Raw genomic sequence first — 22,599 nt, forward strand, 5'->3', positions numbered from 1 at the left:
CTAAAAAACTGCACTTATTTCTGCTTTACCAATTTGTCAGCTTTTCTTTTTCTTTTTTTTTTTTTTTTTTTCTTTTTGACAATGTTATGAGACAAAGAGCTTCATGGAGAAAAAGCAGCATCAAAGGGATCTGGAAGTCTTGGAAACACTGCTGTGTTCTCTTGTTGGTTTTGCTCTCGGACAAACACACTAGCATTTTACATTCACAGAATGGTTTTTGTGAGGAGGATTTTGGAAGTCTTTATGAGAATGATTGACAAATCTAACAACTAGTCTTGCCAGGCTTAGCAGAAGCAGGAATAAACCTATAGCCTCTTTCAGTTGACCTTCCCCACCTGAATATTCATGTTTTCCAAATCAATAATTTCTTTTTACAAATGGCCTTATGAAATCTGCATGCTCCAGCTGGGAATGTGAAAAATGGGATGGCAACCGGAGCCAGATCAGAGGAGTGAGCTGCCTGGCCTGTGGCTAAACCAGAGTTTCCACAGCCCAAATCCATCACTCTGGTTACTGGCCAAGTCAACATCTGTGCTCAAATTGTTCCATGTGAGATATAATAAAAAGCAGGCAATGACTCCAAAGAATCCCAAATTTCCAGCTGCAGCTCCCTTTCTCCTTGTTTACTGCTTCCAGTTACCCCTGCCTGCTGTAATATGAACTCGGCTGCTCTTTCCACTTCCTCATGGCTTGCAGTTTCTTTAGTTCTTGCACATTTTTGTGTGTATGTGTTTTACAGACGATCAGCAACTTTGGGGATCCATGACTGCAGCTCATCTTTCCTTTGTGTTATTTTTAGCCCAAATGAGTTGCTTTGGAACAAGTTTTGAACCTACATTAATAAAACCCACCAAAAAAGGTTTCTCTTGAGTTGGCACCTGGGCTGCTGTGTCCCGCTGGCTGATTTTCTAGCGAAAGGGCAAATACAAGAAAATTCTTGGTATGGATTTTCCAAGCTCACAGAAGACAGAGGGTTTGATCATTTCTTACTTCCATGCCAAGCTGGGGCTGCTGCCTCCTGGCTCCATCACACCACTGTAGTAAAATCAAATTGTCCTGCTCACAGACAGCGAGGAAGAAACAAACTTGTAAATAAATTGGTGAAAGGGAAGGGTTTATTTATTTTTTTAAAGGGGAAATGGAGTCAGCTTGGGATAACCAGTCCCACTGGGGCACCTCGCTACCATCGTGTGGCCTCAGGTGAAACACAGCTGCGTCGCTCACAGACTGTGGGGGAGAAATAAATAATAAATAGATAAATAAACAAGAAAATGATTCCTTTATTTTCAAGTGGAGATGGGCGCGGCGCCGGGCGGCCGTTGGGGCGGGGCCGCGGCGCGGGGCGGGGCAGCGCGGCCGTTGGGGTTTAAACGGCGGCGGCGACGGCGCGGGGGGGAGCGTGGGCGGCCTGGTGCGGCCTCAGGTGAGTGCTCCCTGCCGCCAGGGCGGGTAAACATCAGGAAAAAACGGGAAAATCCGTCTCGCAGGCGCGCGGGTAGCGTGAGGGGCTGTCGCGTCTCTATCTCGTGTGAGGCGCGCGAGCAGGTTGGGTGTTTTTTTGGGTTTTTTTTTTTTTTTTTCTCTTTCCTTCTTCCTTCCCCCACCCACTCACCTCGTAAAACACCACCGGGGAAGTACGAGGTTCTCTTCTGTGCCCCAGTCCTCTCTGCCTTTCCTCTGTGGGTCTAAGCACCACTGCTGGCTGTGGTAGGGACGGTTTTGCCGAGTTTTGCGAGCTCTGAGGCGCTCTGTGATGTGGCTCTCTGTGCAGACCTGCTTCTCTTTTCTGCTGCCCCCAGCCTGTGAGGGGGCGAGGAACTGCCCAAAATACTCTAGGGTAACCTGTATTTGGTGTTGTGAAACGCGTGGAAAACCGTGGTTAATTTGGTACTTCTTGTGATTTTTTTTTTTTTTTTTTTTCCCTCAGTTACTTCCAGGTAGCGCATGAAAGAAGATGAATGTTTTCCCATCATGTCTGTCCAGGCAGTAGCTATAGCTAGCTATGCCCATGGAGAAGTCTTTGAGCACACCAGCTCCAGAAAGGTAAAGCTAAAAGATTATTAGACATAATCTAAAAAATGACCCCCCTCACATGCCAGTCTTTTGGTAACTGGGAGTGTGTCTTCTCCCCTTCTGCTCCCCTCCCCCCCCCCCCCCCCCCCCCAAAAAAAAACCTTTTAATTGGCTGTGTCTGTGACAAATGCAATAATGCAACTCCAGACTGCAATAATGTCATTCCAAAGCTAAAGAGGACTAATTTATGTTGTGAAACTGTTTGCTGCCTTTTTTTAATTGGGCTGTATTTGGCCCATACATTATGCTGGTTGCACAATATTTAATGCATTTATATTCTGATTCTTCACTTCTAATTTGAGAAAAAAAAAAGTTCAATAGTTATCACTGGTGTTCTTTGGTAGTAGTTTTAAAGTAAGTGGAGATGCTCTATCAAGCTTCTCAGACTGCTAGTTGTTTATGATGTGATCTAAGAGATAGAAGAATTAAAAAAGCTACTATTTTAGAATATGTTTGTGCTTACTAATAGAGTATCTGCATTCAATGTGGTGTGGGACAATTATGGTACTGAGAGTGGAATTAGTTAACTGCTGTTTTTTTTTAAGTGATGGCTGCCTGAAGTAAGTTCTTATCAAATGAACTGCTAAATAACTGAGTTCCCGTAAGAACCGTTTCACATGATGATCTTAACACTATGTAGTTTGCATGTAATCAAGTTTGCCTGAACAAAGTTTTTTATAGCAGTACATTCACAGTAAGAGTGTGTGTTTTGGGGGGGAATGGTACCACATCAGTGGTACTCTTCTAAGCTTGGATGTAATTAATCACCAAGTTCTAGAAATACCGACTCTACTTCTTGTTCTGAAACACTATTCACAGAATCGCAGAATATTCAAGGTTGGAAGGGACCTTGAGTTAAAAGGGAAATTCTTTGTAAGGTGTTGCTTTGGAAACTTCTGCTTTCCATGAGCCTGAAGGTAATTGGGACTTAGTTTTCTCAGGGCCAGAGGTGGAGGTGAAGAGAGGATGCTGAATGGGTGGGGAGAGCTTCCCTTTGCTTCTGCAGTGTGCTTTTCAGCTGCATGGAAAGGGAGTGGGAGACAAAAGCATAACCCTTGCATGGCATCTTGCAGCTGTTATGTGCTTGTCTGGGTATATCTAACTTCCTTATTGGAATTAGCTCTTTGGTATCTAAGAAACTGCTTGCTCTGATTCAGCTTGCCCTGCTTGAACAAAGCAATAAACCCAGCTCTGGAACCATAAATACTGAATGAGAAGTGTCATGACTACACAAAGCAAAGTGCTCATCTGGTGTAAAACCCCTTGGTCAGTCTGAATGTGTCCCAAACTCTGTTGGCTTATACTGGCAAGCTGTGTTCGTGATAGACTTTTATGTATTTGTGTCGCATCTCCCTTAATGCTGAGTTAAGCTTATTGCCCACACAAAACCCAGATAGTATGGTACATCAAACTGGACAGGCATGGCTTTGTGATCATGCTGGATCCCAAGCACTACTGTTGGGGATTTGGACAGCGTGTGGATGGTTGTGGAGTTGGTGCTTTTTTTTTTATGTTTACTTTAGAGTTTATGTGTGTCTAAACAGGCATTCTGTGTACAGATTGGGAGTTTTTTGAATGCTGTTCCAATTCACTGAATATTTTGACAAATATGTCAACTTCTGAGTCCAGCACTCCACTGTGCAGAAGACTGAACAATTTACATCTACCAATTACTGTGGTAGGGCAGTTGAGCATATACTGAGTAGGCATTTGTAATCTCTGTTCTAAGAAAACATGCTTCTAAAATATAAATAAAATGGAATGATTGTCTCTGTAATTAATTGGTGATGAGAGACAGTCTAGCTTGTCTTAACTTTGTGGTTGTGGTTAACTTTGTTAACTAAATATTCAGAGCTAGAACCAATAGTCAGCTTGGGACCTGAAGTGTTCTTTTTGATCACCTGCCTTTGAGTGAAATGCAACGTGCAGAATTAAGATGCTAAAGCTCTTTGTATAATAATGCTCTTAGAAAACATTTCCAAATAGGCATTTAGGAAATCCTGGCACTGACAGGATTTGATGACTGTCAGCTGGCTGCTAACAGTTTTCTTCTGCACCCCTTGACAGGGCATGTGAGAATGGAGGTATCATCCTCATGTTCTTGTCATATAACCAAATTGACTGCCTGCGTGTTCTTGTTCTAGATAAATTGTGAAAGCCGTAAGGAAACTCTTACAGAAACGGTGTATTCATCAAATCCCTCAGTGGATACTCCAGCGCGGATTAGCTGTCTTGCTCCAACACCTCAAATCTCAGTTCTATCAGGTATGGAATCTTATTCTAAAATATCTCTAGGGACCTCTATTGCTGCTAGTGGCACTAGCAAAAGCTGTTGGTAAAATCTTTTAAGTATCTCTGGTTGGAGAGGAAGCCTTATTTATTGGCTTTTAAGATGTCATAGCAAAGTATATTGTAGAGTTTGAAAGTACAGTTTGCTGCATTTCAAAGGTAATTTGGCTGTGTTATTTAAACCTGTATTTTGAACGCTTGAGTAAAATACTTGAACTGTCCCAATGATTATTGGGAGGTTAGTTAGCTGCTTGCCTGATCCAAGAAGTCCTCCTTGGATTTTGTACTACTAGAATTACTCATGTGGATATCAGTATCAAAGTTGAACTGAAGAATAGGAAGAAGCAAAAAAGCTCTTGGGTTGGCCTTTGCGATGGGAAAGCAAGAGAGAACAGGTGCTAAAGCCAGCAAGATTAAATACTGTGACTGAAAAAGAAGATGTTTTGCTACAACTCCTGGAGAGAAATGTCATCTTTGGGGCAGGGTGGAAAGGGGCAGTTGAAAAATCAGATAGCCCTAACTTTCTCACTCCAGCTTCTGCCCTGTGGTGGCTGGCCCTGCTGGCAGGGTGTGTATAGTGCGGAGTGTTATTTGACAATGACCAGCCAAGCAGAAGTGCAGTTTTGTGGTTGCTTCTGCATTCCTGTTAGTTTCATCCCAATCAGTGGCAAGTGGCTGGTCCTTGTCACTATCACAAATGAGCTGTTTGGCTCATTTTGACTTGGCTTTACTCTGGAGATTGTTGCTTGCAGCTCTTATACCATAGCTCCTATGTGGTGTTCTAAATGGTTGCTTTTTTCCCCTGCTTTTTCCTGATGTGAAGTGCTCTTTGTGGACTCACTTATCCCGAAGGTTTTAGTTTGGATCCCTTCCTTAATAAACTGTTATCTATCAAGTTGTTTGAGTGCACACTGACAAGTGAGTGGCTTGTGGGGAGGTTTGTTTTCTAAGTCCGAGGTAAGCAACCTCTGGGCAAAGTTTCTCTGCAAGACCTACTTCTTCAAGCAGGGAGGCTCACCATTCTTTGATCTTAGGTAATTGATCATTTGCCCTGGAAATGAATCATCTTGTTTGTATCCTTAGAATTTTACAATCAACTTATCTTGTTGGAAGGAGACAGTTGATCTCTTTGTCATGGTGTAGGTGATACTTATTTGAAAGGGGAAATCAACGTTTACTCTCGCTCTGTTGCTTGGATGATGCCAGTTTCTGTGGGACTTTTGGATTTAGTCTTTAATAGTCACCTGTGTATATTTTTACATAAAACCTGTCTTGTATTTGTCATTACAAGAAATCTTTCCTTTACTGAACTCCAATTTTTCAGTAAGTTACTAGGACACTGGCAGGTACTGCTTCTGTTGTTCATGAGGCTTTTAATGAATTTGCTCTGACTTCTTTGTGGATTAGGCCAATGTTGCCACCCCTTTGACTAATGAACCAAAGGTTACTTTGGTCTTTCCCACATGAGAAGGAAGTGTCTGACTGAGACCTGTAAGCATGTGACCTCTTTTGTTTTCCCATGTGTGCTTTTATTTTTCTTCCTGGCTCTTCTAATTTTCCACGTCTTGCTAAAACTTATTCTACCTGTGGTTTAGGATTAGAACCAAAAATGTCTATGGGTTTTCTTAAAGCTTGTGTGGGCTTTGAGCCTCAAACTTTTTTTAAAAGGCTTTCTTTGTTAATTTTTAGTTAATTTTGTAGTTCACAAATTCAATTGAACACTAACACAGTGCCTTTGACATACAGACTTACAGCTTGTGTGTACACGCTGATCTGTTGTGAAGCATTATCTTCTGGAAGATAATCTTCCAGAAATCACTGTTGTGGGCTGTAGATATTGCAGAACTAGAGTAGTTCCAGGGGATAAGTGAACAAACCTTTTCTGGAGAACTTCTTAACTTAATGTTTACTGATAAAAGCCCAGACTCTTTTTAACAGCTTGTGACTTGACAAGAGGGTTATGGAGCAGGCAAACAGGAATGAAATGTGTATGTTGTGGAGGGGGAGTGGTTAGAGGGTGAGTGTCTGCATGACCTTATCTCTTATTGGCAATAGAACCAAAACATGAAAATGGTAAACAGCATGGCTCTAATAGTTATTTACATTGTACCTTGTCCAATTTTATAGAACAATGATGTTTTTGAGCACACTAACAATCAGCCACCATTAAAATCTTAACTAATTCTATGTGTCTGGCTAGAAGCAGCCTACTTTACTGTTGATTTATCACCTATGACTGATCAACAGCAGAATTGCTTCCTGATTATGAAAAGTAAGATCTACTTGGAAGAAGTAGGATGGAGTGCTGCTTGTATTCAGCAATTCCTGCTTCCATCCATGTCAAAAGTGAAAATACCATTTTATTCTTGTTGCAGATCTTTTTCTTTCTAAATGGATTTTTTTTTTTCTCCTTTTGAACAGATGAGTACTCGAGGCCAGCAGTGATTGGGCATGCGGGAAGCTTTGGATCTTATCTAGATAGTGCTGAAGCCATCAAAGACCTTCTCTTGTCTGTTTTAAATGCATCTGGTCTGAAGCCCTCCTTGCCGTCAGAGCAGACCACAATGCAGAGAGCTGAACACTCGGACAGTGACGTGGAGCGCTGGGAGGACAGCAGTGATGAGGATAACAATGATGACAGCGATTGTGACTCTATACGTTGCAGTGCTGCTTATACACAAACGGATATCAGATTTACAAGGCATCGGGCATGTTGGGACAACACACAGCCTGACTCTTCTAAACACCCCGTGGATTCTTTAATTTGCCCACGTTATTCTGGCAAGGATCCCACTAGTTCCTCCTTGAATGGTTTTGCTCTTTCAGAAATATCCCCTCTGAAGAGGGACTGTTTTACCCAAGTGACATTAACGGGAAACACTGTCACATCGGCTGTTGTGCATACTGAAAAGGAACTGCAAAACTCTTTCAGTCACTCTGAACGTGACTTGGCTTTTACAAGTTTTCTCCCAGATTCAACAGTTACTAAGTCAGTAGACTCATTAAAGTATCATGGTGCTTTGGAGACTGCAGCTGTCAACAGGGGCAACTGTAATTCTCCATGTGGGTTTTCCCAGCCAGAACCTTCAGATCAACCAGGTAACTTTTATATTGGCAGACCCATCTTTTGTTTTAAAACTTGTGTCCTAGGAATGGATGCACTACTGTTACTGAAGTTGACCCTGTTGATGGGAATGGTAATTGCTACACATAAGAGAAAAATCACAAAATGAAATCAGAAGTGTTAGTGAAAGAGGAACCTGAAGTTTGTTTAGTTTTTTTTTTCTGGCCTGCAGTCACAGGAGTGCTTAAATAGACACCCTGTGCCAAAATGTAAAAATTGGTGAACTGACATCAGTGCAAATCATCCAGCAGATGAGACTATCACTGATGTATCTTGTCTTTGCAACTACTCTTACGCTGAAAGGAGGTTACCAAGAGCTTAGTATTCACTCTCTCCTGTATATTGGTTCCTCAGACATCTCCTGGTGTTTGACATAAGCTGGAAGTAGGGCAGCCCTTGATTCAGGTTTTGGGTTGACATCCCTTGTTAAGGCTGAAACAGCTCGTACAACTGAACTCCTTTTGCTTCTGTCCTCCTGCCCTTGCCTTGGAGTGGCATCTGTCTGTTGGCAAGATGTGCCAGCCTTTCTGGCTTTCAGCTCGGGGCTGGAGCAGCAGAAGGCACCTTTTTGTGTTTTGTACCTAACAATGGTGTCCTTTGCCTCAGTGAGGTGAAGCTGGTTAATAGTGATTTGGGACTAAATAGTAACACTGTTAAGCACTATTTCCAAGGTCTGGTACTGCCTTGCTCTTCATTCAAAGCACATCTAGTGCTTCAGTGTGCAGTGGACTCTGATAGGACCATGCCATTGCAGGGTTCCAGGCCTGTAGTAGGGGCTTCCTAATAGCTTATTAAAGGTTAATTAAAAAGCTAGTAATTTTAATTCTCAATCTTTAATTTTGACAGTTAAAATGTATTATAAAATAGCTTTATTTGTTTTTAAGTAATTTTAATAAAACAAGGATTTTTAATAGCAGCCTTCTTGGGTAGGCTATGGTCAAAAGGTACAGTAAAGGCTGGTTGTTTGCTCCTGCCAAGTACTATTTTCCCTTTTCCAAAGGGATGATAGACCTGAGATGCTCTGCAGAGATGTTGGGAGAAGTAAACTGCAACCTGTGGTTGGAGTTGTGTTCAGCTAGCCATGCAGGTCTAGGTATCTCACCCTGAAAAACTGAGCCAAGCCTCTAAATGTCAGCAAGGACTATGAGGCGCATGTACAAGAACAGAGAAGTTGACACAATTTTCTGACGTCAATAGGATGTGTCCCAAGTTTCTGTTGGGTCAGTGTTTTTCCTTTCCTGGAAGATGATCACAGCAGTAAGACAAAAGGCAGCCTGGTGACTAAAAGCCATGCCCTTGTTTTCACTATCTCCAAAGTAATCCTTATAGGAGCTGGGGTCCTGTTGAATGTTGTGTTCTGTCTGTATCAAGCTTGAATTCATTTTCTGTACAACTTGAACTCTGTGTTCAACTGTTATATGTTCTTTTCAGTTGTTTAAATCTCTAGTGCAAGAGAGCAGGAGAAGCAAATGGCAAGCTAAAGAAGAATTAAACATACTTTGAGGGTGGGAAATATGCTGGTTTATCTCCTGATGGAGCTTTTCTTCCACTGTGTTTAAAAGGAGGTGGCTCTTTACTTTTTTCTCACACTTATTACAAATCAATGAGGCTATGTGGAGATGTGCGAGGAGATGATGTACATGAAGATATTCATGATTACTTAAATATATTTTGGTGGGATTTTAGTACAAGTTGCTTCTGTTCCTGTGAGGTTCCCCTTTTAACACTTAAGGGTCAGAAGCACCTTTCTGAAATGTATCAATCTTAAGGTAGAGTCTCTTCCACAGCATGTCAAATTTGGTACTTTGAGGCTCGTGTTTTACCAGCAGTTCACAGGACTGGTTCTTCCTTTCAAGATTAAAGTTATTCTCTCCTGTGGCTTCTAAGAGCTTTTTCAACCTGATGTGTCTCCTAGCGATGAATCAGAAGGATAGACAGGTTAATTTCTGTCAGAGACAGTATATTCCTGTTGGATGCACTGAGCTCCTTCCTGTGTACTGCTGTCCTCATAAATCTCTTCAGTATCTTCCACTTGTCAGTAAACTACTAGAAAGGGAGTGTAAATTTGAGTAGTAATTATTCAATTGAATCAAGTAAAACTTGATTCTGGGAAAAGCTGTCTGTAAATAACAAGTGTTTTAAAGTGCTCATACAGAACAGTTTCTTAGCATGGGTCTGTATCCAATCTTTTCTATCTCTTGGTTGCCCTGACTAGATTACTTCAGTTTAGAAACAGCACAGTCATAGAAAAATGAGGAAAACTGAATAATATCTACCTTCTGTTCGATTCCCTGAGAAGTTCTCCTTCCAGAGTCCTCATTGTTCTAGACTCTCTGACTCTCTAGCCTTTCTTCTGTTCTTGTCTAAACTGACTTCTCTTTTTGTGCTTTTAAAGAGGAAAAAAATCCTCTAACTCTGTACCTCATCCTTGCATTATCTAATGTTCTATGTGACACTTGGATGTCATACAGTATAAAGCTTTCCTTTCATGTTAAAACTAAACTTTGTTTAAAAGTGCAAAGACACATTTTTTGTAGTAGTTCCCTTCACATTCCTTTTATTAAAAGATGGAAGTGAGATGCCAAGGGTAGGTTGATGTTTAGTAGTAGCCTTACAGCATTGCTGAGGCTGATCCTTTAAAGATAAAGGAATCAAAAGGAATTTGACTTTTCCTTTTGTCTGCCTTTTTATATTCAGAGCCCCAGTTCTAGCTCTTAACTGATAAGAACAGAAGCACTTATCACTCTTATTGCAAGCTCAGATGGAGCTGTTAGCATTTAGCAGCAGCATCTATATCTTCCCCAAATGTTGTTTATACAGTAAGATGAGTGAGTCATCAAATAGATATGAAAATAACCTAAGTGGTTAGTGACTCTGTGCTAATTAAAAGTGTTCTGAAAAGTCAGCTCATCAGTGTGGTATGTCTTCTATTTTTTCTTGAAGGCAGCAGTTCAGCTTCTGAAATTTTTTAAACAGCAAGGACAGTAAATGACTTGCATGGTGATAGCGGTTAGGTAGAGTCCGTTCTATACTGCAGACATGAACACAGACCTCCTCCCATGCCAGCAACCTTCTAGATGAAGAAATTTGTTAGTAAAGACTTAGCAAAAGCAGAGAAGTAAACATTAGTTAATATACCAAACTGGAGTCTTTTCTTTTGATATTGCTTTGGTCTTGTACATTACAGAAATTAATCAGTCTTCTGGGAACTTTATTGCAGCAGTGAGTGATTGGAATACAAAGCACAGGGTTTGATCTCATACCTTCAGTTTTCTGCAAAGGGAGACTGTGACTGTGTTCACTTACATATTGGAAGCTACTTGTGATACAGGTTAAACGTGCAGAAAAACAGATGTATTATCTGCTTTCCTGTAAGATACTCTTAATTGGGGAGAGAAACTTGTTCTGGCTACTCACCACATTGTAGCCACAAATTCCCAAAATGCAGGGGATCCTCCTGCAGGCATTAGGAGCTTGCTGAGAGCTACCCTGGCAGGTCATGCCCCTTGAGTCTAGGAGATGGGAGAGGGCAGGCCTGGGAAGAGCAGTGACACTGCCCACATATAAACTTGTTTCTTCTAGCAGATTTCATATCTCTGTTTCAGGTTGTCGGGGTAGAAAAGTTATGTGTTTCTCATGCTTTTACTTCTTCCTTTCACCATTCTGTCCAATCTCAGCTGTGGTCAGTTTGGGTGAAGAAAATTTGCATTACTCTCTGGAAGTTGTCCTGCACATATTCTGGAAACTGCAGATGAAGAAGTAATTAATAAGGCTTATGTTATACCCACAGGTTCAACTTCACCTTTGAACATAAGTGCTGTTCCTGTGAATCGGTCCTTGCAGGATATCTTTGTGCTTCCGGAAGATGTGGAAAAGGTGAAGTTCGTTTTTTCTCTTTTAAAGTCATATGTGTCCTTTTTTCTTTGTTTTACCTGAACTAAAAGGTCAGGATGCATTCCTCAATTACTGTCAATTTTTACTAAATCTCCATAGGCGCTCTTATCTCTAGTTCTTTTTTCTGGGGGGTGGGGAAGATGATGATGGAAAAAAAACACCTTTTAAAACATGGTGTTTTCCCTTCTTCCTCCCTTCTTTGCATGATGAACCTTTCAACCTAAAACACTTCTCTTTGTTTTTACTTTCTATCATAATTAAATACTTTGAACTATTTAAAAATAACTGCAAAGTTTAGAATGCTTAATTATTTCCTTCTTCAGTCATTTTTTTTTCTCAGCTGCATTCCAGTAGCCTGAACTGGGTTGGTTACACATATAAGGCAAATCTTGTCCATATATGTTTCCCTCTGATGACAGAGGCTGGCTTTTATACTTATGATAAACTTGTGAAATTGCTGTAACAAATTAAAATGAATTATAAACACGGTAGTTATGACATTTGTGGTAATTTAAGGCTTCTAATTTGTATAGGGGTCTCGAAGGGTTTAAGTATGTTGTTACTCAGATAGGCAGTCTATTTGAGCCTATAAATAAAGATGTCAGTATAACACTGTGGCATGTAACTGTGTGCTAAATTAGATCTGTCTTTTCTATTGATGGGAGGCAGAAGTTAATGCTATAATTAATTCCTGTGTTTGCATATCAATAGTTAATATAAAACCTCTAGAGCAAACTTTATATAGAGAAAATTGCAGCTCTGAGGTGTGGAAGCATCACATCTTAGGCACTACCTTTACTGGAATGACAATTTCTGTATTTGAATCAAAGCTCTTAATTGTCCCTAAGGTGCATAAAATTAAAAAAAGAGGAAAGTGGCACTTCGGATATTGCTTTTAATGTTTTATGTGCAAGACATTTTAGAATGGAGTTGATAAGGTGGTGTGTTTCTTTTGCACCATAAAAATGTTTCAAAAATGTAATTCTCAATCTGTAGCCTTAGGTACTTCCAGGTCATTTCAGACAGAGCTTTAGCCTTGTACAATGGAAATGCACATGCTTGAGGCAAGGGCATCTCTGAATTCCTTGTACTGATGTGTACCTATATCCAGTGATGCACCTGCTTCTGAGCTGAGCCTGGGCTGGGAGCCTGGATGGGAGCCCATGATCAGGGCAGCAGCACTGGAAATGCTCTGCTGGAAACGGAGGAAAAGATAGTGATACTGGAACAGAGCTGAAGGGTTGTCCAGGTGTATTGGTAGCCCCAGGGTGGCTTTACAAGCTCTCTGGTCCTGAAAGATGAGTAACCCAGGCAAGCCAGATGGTAAGGGACACATGGAGGGGGTTACCTCTGGCATGGTAATGCCACAGCGAAGCTCTGAAATAACTAACCTTCATTTGAGGCAGGTCCTGGCCTTCTATTTGCCCTTATTACAGTCTTTCTATGCAGCCTTGAGTTGACCATATAAGCTCTTCTGTTGCACATTCCCTGCACAGTGGTATCTCCTTACCAGCTTAACCCTTAACGTGCAAAGGCATTTTCCTTTTTTCACTACCCACTCTTGGAAGGTCTCTAGTTTCATTAAAACTCGCCACTTCTGACCCCATCCAAGTTAACATGCTTGCAATCCTGCATGCAGCTGACTGAATTAAATCCTAATAATTATGTTATATGGATTAACACATGCATATTAAGAAACACAGTGTAACTGAAAGGCTACATCTCTAGAATGCATTTTTGTTCTTCAGTAAGGCATGAAATCAAACTTTCTTTTATCTAACAGATGGAGAAGATGAAAGCAAATTGTATGTTTTAGTTAGGAGTGAAACAGGTAATTGTCTGTGCAGTTGCCTTTTGCTTACTGTCTATAAGGGTCTTGAGGGTGTTTTTTTATGCTTAAAGGAGGAACCAAATAGCCTTGCAGTTTAATTTCTTAAATTGAAGTAGAATAGAGGAAAATTAGGCCATGTCCTAATGAGTGTTTCAACTTCTTTTCCAGGAGAACGCACATTTCTTTGTTGCAGATATGATCATAGCATCTTTGGAAAAGATGAAGTGTAATATCCTAAGCCAGCAGGCAGAGTCCTGGGGTCTGGAGGAAACCAGTGGATCAGATAGCAGCTATCACACTGATTTGGAGTTTTCTTCCTATCCAGGAGTCAAGAAATCAGACTTTTCTGTTGCCTCTTCAGACAGTGGTTATGAAGGCAAGTTGCCTACTCTATAGCACAACCTTTTCTGCCAGCCTTTTCCTTTTGTTACTGTACAAGAAAATACAACAATAATTTGGGTATTTATTGGAAACAGAGTCCCTTCTTTCAGTCTCCAACACTCTTATCAAACTTGTATTCCATAAGAATCATTATTCTGCTCTTGAGTTACCTGTGGATCAGACTGTATCTTTTGAATATTCACATCTGTGATTTTGTTGTTTTGTGTTATTTATTCTAATTCTTTTTTTATGAATTTGGAAATGAGAAACATGCCAAGCATAACTCACCATAGTGCATGCTTTAAATTACTTGTTTTTCTCTTTTGTTTAAATCCTCTTTTGTGGGATTTAATGTCCAGAGCTTTCCTCTGCAGTGTGCTGGTCTAGCCACACAGTTGATCAGAGTGAGATTGCCCAGAACAGTCATGCACGTAGAATGGAAAGCCAGTGAACAAAGGCTACTGGCTCTAGAATGCTTGTATCAGCAAATACATTTGTCTGTGGAGTTCAGTAATACGGGACAAGTCTTAAGCGATGAAATTTATAGCGTAAATGACACAGCTCTTGGAGGAAATCAGTTGGAGAGGATCAGTTGTATGCTTGTATGTAAGGAGGTGGCCACCTTTTATGGAAAATTCTTTGCTTTGAGTCTCTGGAGCCTTTACCCTGCTGATGGGCTTCCAGTGCAGATAAAAGTTGCTCTGCAAATAAAAGGTGCAAATTAAAATAAGAAGTCTAACTGCAACTACTTAGGAGACACTGGGAAAGTTTTACTGATGCCTTGTTTGCTCTGGACAGGCTGTGCTATGCTGACTGTCAGCCCCTCAGTCCATCTTCCATCACATCACGAGGTTACCAGATTTCCATGCCACAATGACTCAGATGATGAATATGTAATTATTGGTAAGACCTTAAACCTATAATTACAGAATCAACTTTATTGTTCAGCTAAATGTTTTGCACCTCTTGGAAAACTTGCTGACCTTGTAGGCATTTTCACAGGAGACAAGATATGGTGGAATGGAAAGAGCTGCATACATGTGACTTAGAACACATGTGTGAAACTCAAGAGTAGGGCAGGATTTCCTTTCTACAAATTGATCCTTGCTGCTGGTTTATGGGTTGGAATTATATTTAAGAAACTCAGTTCCTGTTAGTGAGCAAAGTGTGAAACTCACGCCTAATTTACAGCCTCAGCCAATTATAGCAGCTTTATTGGAAAAAATAACTTGAGGCATTGCACTATTATTGTTGAGTTGAACAAGTTTATGTGTGTTTGTTTTTGTTTTCTCTTTGGCAACTCTACCCTGTGCTCCAGGACTAGAGCACGTTGTTCTGTCTCCTTGCTTGCTGGTGCTTTACTTCTCAAGCAATCCCAAGTTTCTCTAATTACCTTCTGGGTTTTACATACACAGAAATAGTGTAAATCAAAATAAGTCCTTTTAGAAATTGTTTGGATGGCACTTTCATCTTTTTTTTCCTGTTAACAGATGCTTTTTTTATTGTTCCCTTTGGTTTTGTGGAGATTTGCTTGCTCTTTCCCAAAGCTCAGATGGGAAGGTGACTCATGAGGCAGTTCTGGTAGCAACAGTTATTTTGATGTATTAATTGAGGAAGCATTTATCTTTAACGTTTTGCTTTGACAAAATCAATGCAATCAATGTAAGCACCGTGTCTGTGTGGTTTTTGTCTATACAACCCTAATGAAGATTTGTGTGATTCAATTCCATTCATCTCTCCTGCTACTGACATGTTTTGTGGCATTATCCAGCATGTTTGTGATCAGTGTTTCAACGTACTTGTCAGCGTTCAAAAATACTGTGCTCTGTCAGTTCTGTACATTAACACTTGGATTAGTCCAACTTAGATGCTCTAAAGAGAACAGGCTCCTTATTCCCCTTTCACAACCAGAGCAGAAGTTATTCCACATATGCAATGAGGGTGTTGAAAAGGCAAATGTGCTTTGACGCTAGAGTAACACAGAAGGTAAATAGAAGGCAGTACTGAGTAGCAGAACGTTTTTTTTAGATGATCTTCTTGATATTTCTCTCCTTTGCTGTAGAACTTGAAGACCTCGAGAGTCTGTCTGTCTCTCCAGATGGAAGGTAATGCTGTATATCTTAATAAAATAGCCTGCTGTTGCTGTCTTTTCTGCTGGATCAGCTTTCTAATGCCCTTTTCTTCTAGAGCAAGGAAAGATGTGGGTTTGGGTACATTTGGGGCACCTGGGGAAGGAAGGAATGCTGCTGGAGAGCAAATGTCTTTGCAGTCCTTGGCTTATTTAGAGTGGCCTTTCCCTGCACCTCAAGTCTTGCTGGAGGGTGGTGGCTGTGATTCTGCAAGGGCTTAGGTGTATTAAAAAGAGGGAATTGGAATAAAAGAATGAGAGAGCTTTTGGGAGATGCACAGGGGGCAGGCAGTGCTGCTATTTTCAACTGTCTTTATTGCTTTACTTTCAGATTGTCTTTTGAGCCAGGCTGTAATTCAGCTGAAGCAACAGCTCAGGAGCTATACAGAGCTTTCAGAAAACACTGGTTGCAGACAGAGGCTGCAGTTCAACTGCCTGGTTGCCTGAGCTCATCTAAGCAGAGGGTGAGTGTGAGCAGAAAACAACAGGCTCTTTATTTGGCTCCCCAAGTAATGGTTGTCTCATTCCAGCTGTTTCCCTGTTACGGAAAAGGAGAAGCTGCAATAAAAGAAGTACAAACAAGGATATTAATTTGCGGATAATTTAGATGTGAATTATTACTAGTCTCAGATTATTAGTTTGCTTTAAAAATAAAATTTAAATGTCTTCTCAGTTTAGCAATTTGCAGTACACTTTAAGTTATCAACTAGTTGTGCACAAAACAGAAGGTATTTCAGTAGCTTCTGGATCTTGATGAGGCTTGGGGAGACTTTGTTTACATGTAGGTGAAGACTGAAATTCTGACGTATAAATGGAGATGTTTCATAGTACTTGGTAGGTGTCCAACTGATGATCTGTTCATCTACATGGGTTTCTTTTTTAAAAGGTTGTACTGAAAGAAGATATTCCAAGAGAGCTGGAGTCTAGTTTAAGTCTGGCTGAAGAAATAAAGATTGTATCAAAACTAAGAGGATCTTCTGGCTGGGCCCCCCCAAGATCTCAAATTATATTTAATATTCACCCTTCAGTCAAGTAAGTTCAAAGTATCTGAGTGCTGCCATGAGGACAGCATGGGACTTGTCTGTAACCTGCAAAGGAGCCTGGATGGTTTAACAGACAAAACCTGGGGTTGAGTTAATGCAGTGCAACCTCCTGCAGGGAGCATCCCTACCTTTGCTAGGAGGTGGATGGGCATCTTTTTTCCTCTTTTGGGGCACCTTTTTTTACTCTCAGCTTACACCTCCTGATTAACATGGCATATGTCACTTTAGATAATGCACATACTGCTTGATGTTAGTCCTGTGTTCAGCTGGACTCCTAAAAATTCAATTTTGCAAGATTCCTTGGAGAGTATTTGTAACAGTTTCTCTACTTCTCAGCTCATGTTTTATGTGGGGTAGGTTTTCAGCAAGGAGAAGGAAAGTCTTATTCTGTCTTACACCTCTTGAAATGCTGGTAAATGCACAAAATAGGGAAACTGGCAGGCCCAGTTACCTTTTCAGTTTCAGAATATTAGGCAGATGTGAATTTCCCCTTGATGCTGGGTGATTTTGGAAGAAATGAGGAAGAATTTAGATTCTTAAGAATTGTTTTTAGAATCAATAATTGACACATTCTCCACAGAATACTTAGACTTCCAGTAGAAGACTTTCAAATCTTCTAGAAGCCCCTCACAGGGCTTGCATATATACACACATAAAATATACATATATCATATATAAACCTTTTCTGCCAGAGCCCTTTTCTATATATGGGAAAGGAAATTAGCAACTTCCAAGTTGGAAATAACTGCAGGTGCCAGAATAATATTTTGCTAGTGATTGTACTTTGTGTTTTGTGCTGTGAGGGGTAATTTTTTGTCTTTGTACTCAGGAGAGATGCTGTGATAGCTGCCCAAAACTTCACATGTGTTGGTTGTGGAACCCCAATAGAAAGCAGTAAGTAATGTGTAATTCCTGCTCTGTGCCAAGTTGCACAAAAATCTTTTTCAAAAAGCAAGCATATAAAATGAGTGGCTTTGTTTTTAGGCTTGTTTTTAGGTTTTGTTTGTTTTCATCACAAAGTCGACGCTTTCACTTGTACTTTGTCTGCCAACAAAGGGCCAAATTTGTAATTGCAATAAACTATCAGCACTCTCTGGTGGCACATGCAGTCAGGCAAGCTAAAACTGCTTTATACAAAAAAGTATTATCAAAAGTAACACCAAGATCAGTTATCAGTTCCTTTCTCCATTTGTCATTTAGGTGTTTTTTTTTTTTTTTTGGTTAAGGTAACAGTGGTTGCTTGTGTGCTCATGATGATTATCAATTCTGTTTGATAAATGTGGCAATGCGGAAAGCTTTCTGTTTTAAGTATGAACCCTGTCCATGTGTTTACCACAATAATGAAAAAAATCCCAGCTTTACAGTTCATCATACCCAGGAGGTTTGAATTATTTCAACTGAACAGACATACAGAAAAAGAGTTCAATGCCACAGACACCCTTTACTTGTTACCTCCTTGCAGAATATATCAGGAGACTCCGCTACTGTGATTACCTGGGGAAGTACTTCTGTGACTGTTGCCACAGCTATGCCCAGTCTTGCATTCCTGCCCGGATATTAATGAAATGGGACTTCAAAAAATACTACGTGTGCAACTTTGCTAAACACCTGCTAGATAGCATATGGCAGAATCCAGTTTTCAATGTGTCATGCATCAACAAAGCCCTCTATACAAAAGCCAAAGAAATGGACAGGGTGAGGGTAAGTAAGGACACCTTTTATTGGGAATTTATGGGTCTGAGGATTTGAGAAGGATTCTTCAGGGGTAGGTTGTGCCCTGTGCCGTGCCCTACACGTGTGGGAAGGAGACACAGTTGACTCTTCTGCATTTTGCCTTGTTCCATCACTGCTTACGGGCCTTGCTGCCTTCAGAAGGCATTTCTTTCTTTGCCTTCCAGTTGGAGTTCATTGGGAAGCTGGACTCCTGCAGTAAGTTACCTCTGCTAAGCAACTGGCTGCTGGAAAGCTCCAGAAATGCTGAATAACTCCTTATATTTGTGGGCCTTTACCAAAAACACCCTGGCTCTGCTCCCTAACCTCTATACAGCTTGAAGGGGATTTTGCCCAAGATCAAGAGCCTACTGGGCCCTCCCCTTTTGGCCCAGCCTGCCCCATGTGGAGGTTGTTACTTGTCCTTACAGAGGTTCAGACCTAGCATCTTGCCTGGGGTGCTGACATGGAGCAATTTGTAGCATCGGGGTTCACTTCCCTGTCAGTGAATAGAAGGAGGCTTTGCATTTATTGGCGTCTGGTGTGTTAGTGAATCCATTTGTGGAACTCTGCTGAGTGAGAAGTTCCTAATTTTAGATTATGGTTGACTTACAGATAGAGTTGCTGACTCAAATAGTAGTATGCTGCACTCATGAATGTATAAATATAATGTAAAAGTTCATTTAATTAAAACTTTTTCTTCATCTTCTAGGAGATGCAAGAACAGCTTTTTCATTTAAAAAAGCTGTTGAAAACCTGCAGATTTGGTGAAAGGTATGGATTATACACAAACTGAACTGGTTGTAAAGCACACAAGGCAGCTTAGAAAGCTGCCTTTTCTAGAGGTATTTATGTACAATTTCTAACAAGCTAATCTGATCATCAGAAAAAAGTCTGGTAACAACTTCTTTCTATTGCAGTGCAAATACCAAGTGAAGAATAGCTTTTATGTGGTACCTTAATGTTCCTTTTGGCATCTTTAGACATTTGGTTGGAAATGTTTGATTCTAGCTAATTCTGACACTAGCTAGTACTTAAAATGTCTGAGAACTTGTCTTTTTAAAGTGTTCCATGTGGATTTAAAGGTCCTCCAGGAACCTGTCATTTGCTCAGTTCAGTTTCATTTATAAGCAAACTAAAATGAAAGCAGTAACAAAGTGCAGAATATCAGAGAACATTAAAACAATGAAGCTGACCTGCTTATTTCTGCAAATGAAATTTGGTGTCCATCTGCCCAAGTGTTAAGATCCTCACTGTATCTTCCATCCTGATTGCATGTGAAAAGTTGTGTTTTCACACTGCTGTGTTTTCAGTGCTCACCTACTTGATATGAGCATGATTCAGCTGTAAGTTGTCTGTGGAAGACACTTAAAAATACATAGCCCTAGATGATTGCATTAGAATATTGTACAGGACTTTACCTTCTGCTGCTGGAGTAGCAGAGCCCTTTACTGGAGAATTGCTGAAATAGTTGCATGTGACAATTCTTGTGTGCATTAAAAGTAGACCTTCTGTTCCAAATCCCTTACCCTTCATTTTTTTTCTAATACCAGCTCAAATTGAGTGAAAGTGAAGCAGGATTTAGCATGGATCTGCTTTATCTGACCCTTTACTGAGGCTTATTCTTACCAAGTGAGAGGCTTATTCTTCAAATATGCTTGAAAGAAATGTGTTTTCTTGTAACTTAATGTGGATTTTCTTTCTTTTTTCCACAGGGTACTGAAAGAATTTGAAAAGGTCCCAAGCCACTTGACTGAGGAGCTGCAACTCTTCTCACTGGATGACCTGGTAAAGATCAAACGAGGGCAGTTACTGCCTCTCCTTAGAGATATTCTCAAGAGTTCTACCTCCCATGTGGATGGTTGTGAGGTAAGGACATGCCAGGTCTCTGCAGCAATGTGGAAAAATAACCCTACTGAGATTCCCAAATACATGGGTAGATGGACTATAAACTAAACCAGTTCTCCCTTCCTTTTTTTGCAGCTCTGTCAAGCAAAAGGGTTTATCTGTGAATTCTGTCAGAGTGCAGATCTAGTCTTCCCTTTTCAGATTGCCAAATGCAAAAGATGCACAGGTATGTTCCACACTGAACCTTTTGACATTTCATTGGGGGATGTTGATATGTAAAACTGTTCAGACCTCTTTTTGGTGAACATGGAGAATATGCTTCACCGAAGGCATGTGTAATTCTAATTTGTGATGGCTCTCCTGCTTCTTAATTCAGACAGCAAAAAATATGAATGTCTCTGACCATAATTGTGGCTGTGGAGGGAGGCTACATTTTTGAGTCTGCTCTTGAGAGAAAGCCAGGGACAGCACAATGTTGCGGCTATGCCAGACCTTATCAGTATTCAGTGAAATACAGCAAGTCTTTCCAAAATTATCAACCTTAGTTATTGCAGTGATTGGTCTGGTTTTGTGCTGCTTTTGTTTGCTTTATTTTTGTTTACTTGGGTAAACTAGATGGGTGTGTCCATTGAAGGATGTTCTATTGATACTGTTTTTTTTCTTGAAAATGAAACTGCTTGTCTGGACAGAGTGCAAAACGTGCTTTCATAAAGCCTGTTTCAAGCCTGGAGGCTGCCCCAAATGCCTGCGGATTGCAGCTCGGAGGAGACTTTCAGAAACGCCATCATTTGTGCCTCTGTGAAACTGGATTCCTCCTGCAATGACTGTGAATTTCAGAAGATGTTGGAAGCCAAATAGCCAGATGCCTGGGAACTAGATAATGTTGTTTTAGACATTGCAACTTTTAATGAATGTTGTCTTTAAAAGAACTCTTAGGGACTTTAATATCATCCTTCAGAAATCTCACTAAAATAGTTTCACCTTAACTGGTGATATGACTGGATGCTATTGAGCAGCATTTTAATGCTGCGTTTCATCCTGTATGTAATATTTTTTAATATTATATTTTTCAATGTAAAGAATGATTCCTCTAATTGTGAATATAATGTATAAACAGTAAACAAGTTTTGGACATTCTTACCTGTGTCAGGCTTTAGAAACAGAAAAAGTGATAAAATTCTCTCATAAGACCCTGCAACAGGAAAAAAAGTTGAGCTTCCTCTAAATGCTGATCTGAAATTTTGTTCTGGCAAACACTCTGAAACAGTGGATTGTCAGTTTGTCTTTTTTAAAGCCTGAAGTCTGTGACAGCTCTATGGAAGTCTTTCCAGCTGTTTTTCCAGAAATGTGGAAGTGTAGTGAGTGAGTACAAATACTCCTGTCTAAATCCACCGTCATAGTTGGAGCTTTGCTTCAAATCTGACACCTTGCTTGAAAGGAAGGGTCTTGAAGCTTGAAAGTTGCTTTTCTGAGCCCTGTTGGCTATCTCTGTACCTGAGAGAGAACTTGGAACTGAGCTGTATTGCTGCTAAGTCAGATCTTCCATTCATTGGAAATGCTGGGATTCTTCCCAAACCCTTCCAGGGCAGGGGAGCACCTCATGCCTTCAGAAAATTAGAGCAGCTGTTTGAACACTTTGTGTGTGTTTCTGTTAGCAAGGAAAGTCATCCATACTGGATCTGAGAAGTTCACCTCCAGGCCAGCTCTCACAGCACTAGCAAGATCGCCAAGTCTTCTGCTTGGTGGTAGTGGTGTGGATTCTTTTTCTCTGTGGAATAAAACATCTTAATACTTCTTGCTTAGAAGCAAGATTATAATCTTATATTCAACATTACCAAACAGGTACTGATGTAGGCTGAGCTGTGGTGAAAAAAGACCTGCTTGTGTTTAAACTGTATTTAATATTATGCAAGAGTAAATTCTCATTCCTGCTCCTGGATGTACTGCCTGGATCACATGAAAGGCCTTGCTGTGGAGCTTTCCTGCTTATGAAGGAGCTCACTTGAGTAATCCTTCTGTTGTTTAACCTGCAGGGCAACTTAATGCATCTGTTTCAGTATTCACAAGTTTAATCTGGGTTGTTTTTTAATACTGGTGAGTGATGCAAATGTAGGTAGGAGGAGGAGATTCAGTTTTATGCATCTGCTGCTGATAGTGGCATCCCCCAAGGTGGCTGTGCTCAGCCTTGCACAGAGCCTGCAGAGTTGCTTCTGATTAATTACTGTTAAAACACAGGCTGAACTTGACATTTCCTCCATCATTAACATAGAAGAGAAGA

General features: G+C 40.5%; 1 protein-coding gene across 2 annotated transcripts; it reads left to right on the forward strand.

The window, feature by feature from the left end:
- Nucleotides 1–1,819: 1,819 nt before the first annotated feature.
- Nucleotides 1,820–21,424, forward strand: RUBCNL (RUN and cysteine rich domain containing beclin 1 interacting protein like). 2 transcript variants are annotated; one of them, XM_026042871.1, is made up of 16 exons: nt 1,820–1,837; nt 1,928–2,043; nt 4,218–4,338; nt 6,784–7,461; nt 11,277–11,362; nt 13,380–13,587; nt 14,391–14,495; nt 15,655–15,697; nt 16,052–16,184; nt 16,607–16,752; nt 17,593–17,657; nt 18,226–18,464; nt 19,186–19,247; nt 20,189–20,342; nt 20,457–20,547; nt 21,011–21,424. In XM_026042871.1, exons 2-16 carry the CDS (start codon nt 1,945–1,947, stop codon nt 21,121–21,123), a joined length of 2,343 nt encoding a protein of 780 aa, XP_025898656.1. In that variant the 5' UTR covers nt 1,820–1,837; nt 1,928–1,944; the 3' UTR covers nt 21,124–21,424. The 2 variants fall into 2 exon arrangements, with proteins under 2 accessions (XP_025898656.1, XP_025898657.1); XM_026042872.1 differs by lacking the exon at nt 14,391–14,495.
- The last annotated feature ends 1,175 nt before the right edge of the window (nt 21,425–22,599 follow it).

This window comes from Nothoprocta perdicaria, unplaced genomic scaffold (assembly GCF_003342845.1).
Source record: "Nothoprocta perdicaria isolate Ctin4 unplaced genomic scaffold, notPer1 scaffold_316, whole genome shotgun sequence".
Taxonomy (NCBI): Eukaryota; Metazoa; Chordata; class Aves; order Tinamiformes; family Tinamidae; genus Nothoprocta; species Nothoprocta perdicaria.

What these genes read in the sequence shown, in the direction of transcription:
- RUBCNL (XM_026042871.1), top strand. Translation starts at nt 1,945, where the DNA reads ATGAAAGAAGATGAATGTTTTCCCATCATGTCTGTCCAGGCAGTAGCT. An exon ending in AATATTCACCCTTCAGTCAA is followed by an intron (nt 16,753 to 17,592) that starts GTAAGTTCAAAG and finishes CTTTGTACTCAG; the next exon opens with GAGAGATGCTGTGATAGCTG. An exon ending in ACCTGCAGATTTGGTGAAAG is followed by an intron (nt 19,248 to 20,188) that starts GTATGGATTATA and finishes TTTTTTCCACAG; the next exon opens with GGTACTGAAAGAATTTGAAA.